This window comes from Bufo gargarizans, chromosome 8, assembly GCF_014858855.1.
Source record: "Bufo gargarizans isolate SCDJY-AF-19 chromosome 8, ASM1485885v1, whole genome shotgun sequence".
Lineage (NCBI taxonomy): Eukaryota > Metazoa > Chordata > Amphibia > Anura > Bufonidae > Bufo > Bufo gargarizans.
The window spans coordinates 190302164-190311760 of record NC_058087.1 but is presented as its reverse complement, the minus strand read 5'-3'; the positions used below and the strand labels follow the sequence as shown (position 1 = coordinate 190311760).

General features: G+C 45.6%; 1 protein-coding gene across 1 annotated transcript; it reads left to right on the top strand.

Moving 5' to 3' along the window:
* The first annotated feature begins 5118 nt into the window (after positions 1 to 5118).
* LOC122944832 (E3 ubiquitin-protein ligase TRIM11-like) lies at positions 5119 to 8921 on the top strand. The gene has a single exon (XM_044303504.1). The coding sequence runs from the start codon at positions 5119 to 5121 to the stop codon at positions 6679 to 6681; it is 1563 nt and encodes a 520-aa protein (XP_044159439.1). The 3' UTR covers positions 6682 to 8921.
* The last annotated feature ends 676 nt before the right edge of the window (positions 8922 to 9597 follow it).

The window sequence follows — 9597 nt, the reverse complement described above, 5'->3', positions numbered from 1 at the left end:
CAACGAGGCATTAACGTTTCCAATTAAACAAATGGCGCGTTGCGCCCAGCCACTAAGCTCTTCTGGGTCTATGGCCGTACCCTCCATTCTGGCGGTTTCCGCCAACTCAAAAATCTTAGTCATGGGTCCTAGACTGTCCAAGAGTTTGTCTTGGCAAGCCCTAAGAGCGGAGTCTAGGCCCTTACGGGGGTTAAAACCCGACTTTGAAAGGAATTGGACCATCTTAGGATCCACATTGGGCGTTTCACCCACCTTATTCGGGATTAAGGGGCGGGGGCATTCCGCCTTTAGCTTATTCCGGGTTTCTTTGGAGAGAGGTTTTCTCACCCTATTCTCCAAGTATTGTGCTACATGCGGAATAGGTACCCATTCGGCCGACCTTGGATGGTGGAGGCTGTCTGGATCAAACAGGGGTTCGCCCTGTGGGTCAATAAGGGAGCTGGATCCCGGAGTATTAGCATCCGGAACCAAACTAGAAGGGGGGGAGGTGAAAACCCGTCTACTTCGTCCGCCACCCGGACCCCTTCAAGGTCCACATCAGAGGCATACTGATCCTCATCAAAAACCTCCTCATCAGACTCAATTTCAGAGTCGGAGCTGGGTTCGGGACGGGCCCGAGCAGATTTCCAGGGGCGCGCTTTTTCCGCCTGGCGCGGGCAGGCTCTCTTGCGTGACCTATGCACGCCGTCTCTTGATGGAGCTAAGCCATCATTACAATCAATTCTGGAGGTAGCAGGGGTAGCATCAACAGGTGGGGTGGTGACAGGGTTTTGCGCCTTAAGTGCCTGGGAAATAGACTGTGAGATCATGGAAGATACATTGCCCATGGCACTAGCTATTGCTGCAGATATGGACTGCTGCAAATCTACCACTTGTGGCTCAGCTTGGTTAGCATTAGAGACTGCAGGGAGCAGGGCAGATGTGGTGGGAGGATCCCCAAGTACAGAGGGCACATCGGTAGGGAGGGACATGATGAAGGAGTTAGTCACTCCTGGTAGAGGTAGAAATAGAGCGGAAGACCACTAACTATGTCAGGGCAGGCAGGAGCAGACACCGACCGTGTCCAGCGTTGAATTAAGATGGCGCCGACGGAACTAGGGAGGCGGAGGAGCTCCGACACGCCCCTATACACCCAGGATGTAAAAAGGTGTGCTAAAATGGCCGCCGAGGCGACCAATCCCGGCGTCACCGGCGGATCAGGGTGCAGCAAGATGGCGCCCGAGAATCCCGTGTGACGCGTGCGCCCCGCCCACTTCCGCAACTGCCCCCGAAATCCCGCGATGTGCGGGACTTCGGGCGGCAAGAAGCGCAAACGGCTAGCCGAACCAGTGAATGGCGTCTGAAGTAAGAGGGGGTGGGGGGGGTGGGGGGGGAACCGGACCGGAGGTATATAAGACAAAGAACGCTCGTAGGCGATGCGGCGCAATGGGGGTATAAAAGAGAAGCAACGCTTGTAGGCGCTGCGGCGCAATGAAAAAATAACTTAGAAAGGTAAAGAGATTTTCCAGTAACAGCTGAATACAGGCACAGCAAGAGAGGTCAACAGAATAAAACTGAAAGGCGACCTAACCCATAGACATAAGTGACAATAAAAGTCTCAATAATATCAGTTAAGAGAAATAATCTACTGTAAAAACGAGAGGTACTTATCTGCTGTGGGCAGCAGCAAAGAAAGAGGAAGAGATGTCGGAGGAGGACCTATTTATGGACTATCTATTGGGAGGGGTTGTTTGGGGGTTGTCCTTAAATTTTATGCTAATTCTTTGCTGCTGTTGGTTTCAGTAAAGAAGGAGAAAAGCAATACGAAGCCTCCGTGTCTTGTTATAAAATCCTTAATTTTATTGTCTCCTACAGCATTAAAATGTATTGGCTCAGTGGGGCCAAACTTCATTTCACCCAAAGTCACGCGTGACTTTGGTGAATTAATTCGGTATTAATTTCTGAATCTTTAAAAACATTTTAAATTGGTCATCCGAAGTTGGCTTCGGTACCGAAGTACCAGCTGGTACCAAACTCAACTTCTAATTACTAATTTAAAAGGTTTTTGGAGATTCAGAAATGAATATTGTATTAATTCACCAAAGTCTTGCTCCACGGAGCCAATACATTTTAATGTTGTACAGATACAGCATTAAAATGGAAGTTTTTGAACAAATTGACTAAGGATTTTAGATCCGAAGCTCAATTCGTTCAAGACGAGTCACCACCATTTTTTTTGCAAAAGATATCAGCCAAGTGTAACGGGGAGCCGGCGACGCTCTCCCTCCTTGCAGCGCTGCCGGCGTCCCGTCTGTGTGCAGGAGCAAGGACGCGGCCGGCGTCCTCGTCTCCATGGGGACCAGGGGGCGAGGAGGACCCGGCCGCACACGCCTCCTCAGAGCGGCCGGCGTTCCCCTAGACTACGAGCAGCAGGGGGGCTGCGCGCTGATAATGACTAATTAGCGCTCGGCTCTGTTAGGCTGTTTAATGTGAGTCACATGACGCTGGCCACAGGTTGCCTGTGATTGGTCTTGCTACCCTCACTAGCATTTTCCTACTGTGCCTTTCTGTATGTTTTGACCTCGGCTCTGTTTTTAACCTTGACCTTGCGACCATCCTGGAATTGAGGTGACCTCTTGGCTTCTGACTCAAGATTGTGTTTTGACCTCGTTATTGTATTGCTCCCTGTGTTCCTGTGTGACCTCCTGGCTATGACTTCGGCTTGTCTGACTCTATTACGGTACTCCTTTTATCATCTTAGGCCCCTGCACATATCTAAGCGAGGGACTGCTGCCAAGCTGTACGCCGTCGGTTAGGACGGGCCGTGCAATTAGGCAGGGACAGAGGTGAGGTGGAGAGTAGGGCTGCACTTATCCCCACCCGCTGTCGTGACATCACGTTTACACAGGTAAAAGGTGTGTGGTTTTGTGGGTGTGACTTAACACTGAATGTTACTTATGGTACATACCATTAAGTAGACCTCATTTGGCTTGGTTTAGGTGAAGATACCTGGGATCCTGTCATCCTCGTGTGTCTTGGGGGTTGTGGTCTTGTTCCAGGTATACAGTAATTGTGTTTCACATTCGTTTTGTTTGTTGCAGGGAGAGGTTCCTGTTGTTGTTGGAGATGACACTGAGATCCTGATAACGATACATCTCAGATTAGGGGGCTGCCTACAACATAGAAGAGTGGGGTCTGGAAATATTGATGTCCTCTTTTTGTAATAAAAGGTGTAGGTTCTGTAGAGCTTCCATCACTACCAAAGGTTTCTTGAAGGAGCTCACTTCTTAGTACTCTGGTGGCTATGGCAATCTCCTTATCAACCGTTCTTGTTTGGAAATGCCATTTTGAGGCCACCGAGGTGGGCATCCATCTCTATGGGGTCAGAGCATATGAGGTTGATTCTTATAGCTTGCCTGTAGCCTATGGCATTTTATGTGTTGGGATGGAAGCTGTCCCATCAGAGGTACTGTATGTCAGGCGGTCAGTGGCTTCTGTACAGTGATGTCTACCGTGATGGTGGTGTCCAGAAAGTTTATTTCAGTGAAGGATCAGTTGAGTGTTAAGTTGATGGTGGGATGACACAGACTGAAATATTCATGGGAAGCTTTCAGCTGTTGCTCAAACTCCAGATAATTAAGATATCATCATCAATGTAACGGTAGTAGTCCCGACAGGTGGACAGAAAGTCAATTTTAAGTTCGGCCATTAACAGACTTGCGTATTGTGGGGCCATTTTAGCCTCCATTGCTGTACCAGTCTGTTGTAAGTATAAGCTGTCATCAAATAAAAAGTCGTTATGGGTAAGAGGGAATTCCACCACATATTTAGTGCCAGGTCCCTTATATTCCATGTAGACCTTACAGGCTTTTACTTAGGCAGTTTTGTCTATTATGCAAACCACGCAATTGCATGGGGGCCCATGGATTTGGGGAGGGGCCCCGCTGCCCATGGCATCTAGGTTCACCTGGCAACGACACATATTTCACTGCATTTGTATCCTCAGGGAAATGGATACAGTTGAATACAATGGCGGAGCAGAGAACTCCCAGCTCCACATTCACTCTGCGACCAGTGGTTTGACCTAGGCAGGTGATATGAAGTGACATCATCCCACTTGCTGCACCAATTTTCCCGTCAGACTGGAGCAGGTTAGAGATCCGCTCTGTTCATCATGGGATGTGGGATAGGATGTGGGATAGGTGAGTATGCCCTGTGTGGGGACAGAGAATGGAGCATTATGCTATATGAGGAGCACCTGTAGGGGGCACTATAATGTATGAGGGGCCCATGTAGGGTGCACTATACTGTATGAGGGGCACTTGTAGGGGACATTATGCTGTATAATATGTACTTGTAGGGGGCATTATACTGTATGAAGGGCACAGCAAGGGGCACCATACTATGTTGAAAGCACATAATGAGGCATTATACAGTGTGGGGGAACCTAAGAGGGTGGTATACTGTTAGAAGGACACAGAAGGGGGCATTATATTTTGTGTACATAAGGTGTCACCATATTGGCAGTGTGATGGGGCAGAACTTAGTGATGCAACAGTGGCCACCAGATATAACTTTGCTTGGGGCCCCAAAAATGCCAAATATCCCCTGGGCTTTTAATCTATCCTGGTGTGGGAGAATAGAATTTAAAGATGGTAGTGAGGATGGTTCAAACTGGTAGAGCACCTATGAATGGTAGTTTATTTAATATGTCCGTTGTATCTTGAAGGTAGATGGCTGGGTTCCTTCACCAAGAGTTTGATAAGTAAGACCTTCCGTCTGTCCAGAAATATGCTCAGTGATTGTGCCTACACATGAAATGATCAATCTCCCTGGATTTCCAGTTTTGTGTATTTTGGGAAGTATGTAAAATGTGCATAAATATGTGGCTTTTCAGATATCATCTTACTATGCCTGAAAAAAAGATCTAAGAAGTCTCCAAAGCTGCTGTTTGTTCACCATTAAAAAGTATAAACGACTGAGAACTCTCAAACTTTATCTTCCTTATTTTCTGGCTAACACAGTACATGGATCTTTTTTCTTTAAGAAAACTGCAGGGGTTAATTCTTCTACAGGAGTTCTCCGCCTTCTTATGTAATGATACTTTTCCACTTTCGATTCCTGCTTTTCCGTAATACAATGGCGTCTGCTGACCTGAGGGCCGAGCTGGACTGCTCCATCTGCCTGAGCCTCTATACAGATCCTGTATCCCTGAGATGTGGACACAACTTCTGCCGCTCCTGTATTGTGAGTGCGCTGGATGCACAGGAGGCAGCTGGAGTGTATTCCTGTCCTGACTGCAGAGCAGAATATCCGGAGCGTCCGGCCCTGGAGAAGAACAGGAAGCTGGGGAACATAGTGGAGCGTTTCTTATCTGCTCAGCCTGATATGGAGGAGACCGGGATCTTCTGTACTTACTGTGATTCTCCTGTACCGGCTGTGAGGACATGTCTGCAGTGTGAGGCCTCGTTCTGTGAAAAGCACTTGAGTAGACACAGTAAGTCATCAGAACATACTTTGGTTGAACCTACTGTTACCCTGAGAGAAAGAAAATGCTCCACACACAAAGAGGTTCTGAAATACTATTGTCCTATTGATGCCGCCTGTATTTGTGTGTCCTGCTGGGTGGCCGGAGACCACAAGGGACATGATGTGGAGCTACTGGATGTGGCCTCTGCGAAGAAGGAGGAGAAATTGAGATCTGTCATTAAGAATCTGAAGTCTGCGAGAGAAGAAGCTGCAAGAAGAGTCCAGAAGCTAAAGTATCATGAGACACGACAGAAGGTGAAATCGGCCAGATTTGCTGAGAGAGTCACTGGTCTGTTTACTGATTTTAAGGAGAAGCTGAATGATCTAGAAAAGATAATCCAGGGTGAGATTTCCAGACAGAAGGATCAGGTGTCATTCTCAGTCCAAGATCTGATCATACAGGTGGAGCTACAGAAGGGTGATCTGAGCAAGAAGATTGATCGATTTGAGGGATTATGTAATATCACTGAACCTTTGACCTTACTACAGGAAGATATAAGCAGTGGTGACATCAGTGATCGGAGCTGTGATGTCATCAGGAATGTTAGAGATGCTCAGTGTCTGGATGAAGGCATAGTTTCGCTGATATTTCAAAGAGGACTATTACACTTCGCTGATAATCTGAAGAAGAGACCGTTTCCAGTGACAAAGAAATCGGATGTATTACTGGATATAGAAACGGCTCATAATAACATTATTATATCACTGGATCGCAGATCTGCTTCTTATACCCCAACATTACAGAACAGACTTGATGGGCCCAAGAGGTTCCACTCCGTTCAGGTGTTAAGCTCCCGCAGCTTCTCCTCTGGGAGACATTACTGGGAGGTGGATGTGAGTCAGGCAGAGAAATGGATCATTGGAGTGGCCAAGGAAAGTCTGGAGAGGAAGGTGGCTGGAAACGAATCGTTTATTGGTTATAATAAGAAATCCTGGGGTTTGATGGTTAATAATGGTCTTGGAGTCCATCATAACAATATCTATAAGCACCTGGTGTCAGACTCTCCTGTGGAGTTTGTTGGGGTCTATCTGGACTATAAGGCCGGGCATCTCGCTTTCTATCAGCTGTGTGACACTATCAGACACTTACACACCTTCACCGCCTCCTTCTCCGAGCCGCTCTATGCCGCTTTCTATCTGTATGAAAAGTCCATTATCAGCATCATGAGATAATTATAACAAAATGGCAACTGTGTGAATCTCCGCCTTCCAGCCTCCATTTGTTTTTAGGTCTGAAATTCTGATTCATTTTTTAATAGGTCACTGTGTTTCCATAAAACTCTTGATATGTCATAGCGACACAAAGAAAGTGAGACTCGATAGAAAGTGTATGGGCCAGTCTCGATTCCATCTCTTGTAGCTAGGAGAGAGAGCATGATATACGGTGCTTCTCTCTCGATATTCCCACAAAGTTACTGGTTAACGGGTTCTATAAGCATGTTGCATTAAAGATTTTATCTATGTAGGGGTGCACTGTGTTTAGGAAGTCTCTCACAATCCCATGCAGTATTGAATCACGACTCAAGAAAACATTTATTCAGATCTATTACCAGTGTTCTTTTTCCTAACAATGTTCCGTAGGTCAGAAGTTTCAGAGGTTTTCCATTTCTGTGCAACCCATGTGCTGGCAGCCATTAGTAGATGACATGATCCTTCTATAAGTTTTAGGGATTTAGTTCCTCTAAACGTAGTAAGGCTATTGGGGTGCAATAGAAGGTGGAAAGCATAACCTTTGGCTAGATCCCCAAAAAGAGGTCAACACTTTCCAGAAGGTCAACACTTTCCTTAAATATTCAGAAACCTTTTGGATAGTTTGAGTGGTATTTTATACCATCTGCCATATGCCTCGTGGTGATTGGAGCAAGATTATTAAAAGCCCCTCTGCCGTTTTAAAATATGGGGTTGTAAGACACTGGGTTGGGGTTTTGCATGTATGGAGTGAAAGGGGCCGGCTCATGGGAGGTAAGGAACAAGTGGATTTGTAAGACTTATGAAGGTGCAAGGAAATCTTTACATATCTACAGAGTTAAGGTGGGAAGAGTAATCCAAGGATCTGGCAACATGGAGAAGTTTTAGGTTGGAGACCGTGGCTGAAGCCTTCTCTGTCTCCATCCAATCATTAGAAAATATCCACCAATATTTGTGATGTAGGATTGTCGCTTTATCGTAAGAATTGGTAGACCTAGAGAGAGTGCAGTTTGTGGAAAATTGATTTATAGATAGGGAATGGTAAAGTTTTTATTTTAGGCAGTATTGGACTGGTCCAACAGAGAACCAGAGGATCCTCTGGTGGACGCAACCTCTCATACTATAGTGGGTGCCAAAGGTCCAGGAGAAATATCCCTGCCTTTGGAGCCAATCAATTGCCACTAGGATCTATTTCTTTGACCCAAAACCTTTTAGACTTTATTGATGATAGAGGGGTTGGACCTTGACAATACTTTTATCTGGTGGGGCCCCAGTGACCCGCCCGACTGTGACTTTAGGTACTAGTAACATTTTCTAGATGGCCAATTTACCACACCCAAAAGTTCAGATTTAACCAAGGTATCTAGATCCTTTTGGATCTGGGAAATTAGGTGATAATCCCGTAAGAGTCTGGATGAGCAGAGGAGTGCTGTTCCTTTAGTATGGGATTGAAGTGTTTTACCAAGATAACGGGAAGGAACTGGAGGAATATTAATACCCAGAATTTGTGACTTGGATTTTTTAATTGTGTAGTATGATATTGTGCCAACTACTATAAGTGTGATACGTCGCTACTATAAGTGTGGTACAATAGAAATTACTGGGTTTTGTAAGGCAATTATAATGTCGTCTGCAAAGTTTACTTGTATGAGTGGTGATAGCTCCTAGGTTTCCTTGTATGAAGAGATGGCTCCTTATAGTTTCAGCCAGAGATCCTAAGATTAAAGCAAAGATTAGATGGGATTCCATGCTATCTAAAAAACAGGGCTAAACAACTCTTCTGGTGTTGGTGGAGAATAGAATGGAATCAACTGGAGAGTGTTTCGTATCCCTGTAACTGAACACCCTGACATTCAACGCTTTGTCAGGGAGAATCCATCACTGACCTTTGAGTCTTTAGGGATCAGTGTTCCAAATTCAAAAAATTCCTGTGATTCTGCCCTTGACATCTGAGATGTATGGTCCTCCCCTCTCCAATCTCTATCTAATGTTTCAATAGCTGTGAATATTATGCCCCAGGATTGTTATTGTGCCTTAGTGTAAAAAGGTTGGATGATGTCTGCTTTTCATCATCTGCTCTCATATTCTAGGTCGTCCTGACACCTTTTTTTCCATTTTTTTTTTTTTTTAGGTCTAGAGGTTCTCCCAATATATTGTTTGTTATACGCCATTATGTTTTTACCTATGAGTTTTCACTTAGGTTCCTTTACATCAGGGATGCTCAACCTGCGGCCCTCCAGCTGTTGAAAAACTACAATTCGCAGTATGCCTGGACAGCCTACAGCTATTAGAGCATGCTGGGAGTTGTAGTTTTGCAACAGCTGGAGGGCCACAGGTTGTGCATCCCTGCTTTACATGGACAGATTTCTGCCTAACGAGCTCTGATCGATGATATAGCATGTTGATCTGCACTTAAGTGATTGCAGAGATGACCATGAGGATTGGAACAAACGATTATTAATACGATCATTCCTCCCAATGCAGTTTTTCACACGGGGCGATGATTGAGAACAAGCGCAGTTTTTTTTTCCTGATCATCAGAAGTTCCCTTAAGGTGGCCCTCCAACATTAGATAGAGGTTGGTTGATGGTTGAACAGCAGTTAAACAAACATCTGGTGATCGTTCCTTTCACAGCATGGTCGGACTGGGGTTCCTTAGTTCCTCCAGAGGAAATTATTCTCAGGGCCCAACCCCCATATTATCAAGAGAGTCTAATAGATGTTGATTTAAAGAAATAGACCCTAGTGGCAAGTGAATAGCTCCAAAGTAAGCCTTTTTTCTCCTGGATATTTGGGGCCACTATGGTATTGTATCCTGGGTGCACCAATGGATCCCCTGGTGGGCTGGTCAGAGACGGTTTCACAGACACAACACATTTTAGTGCATATTGGCTGTTACAG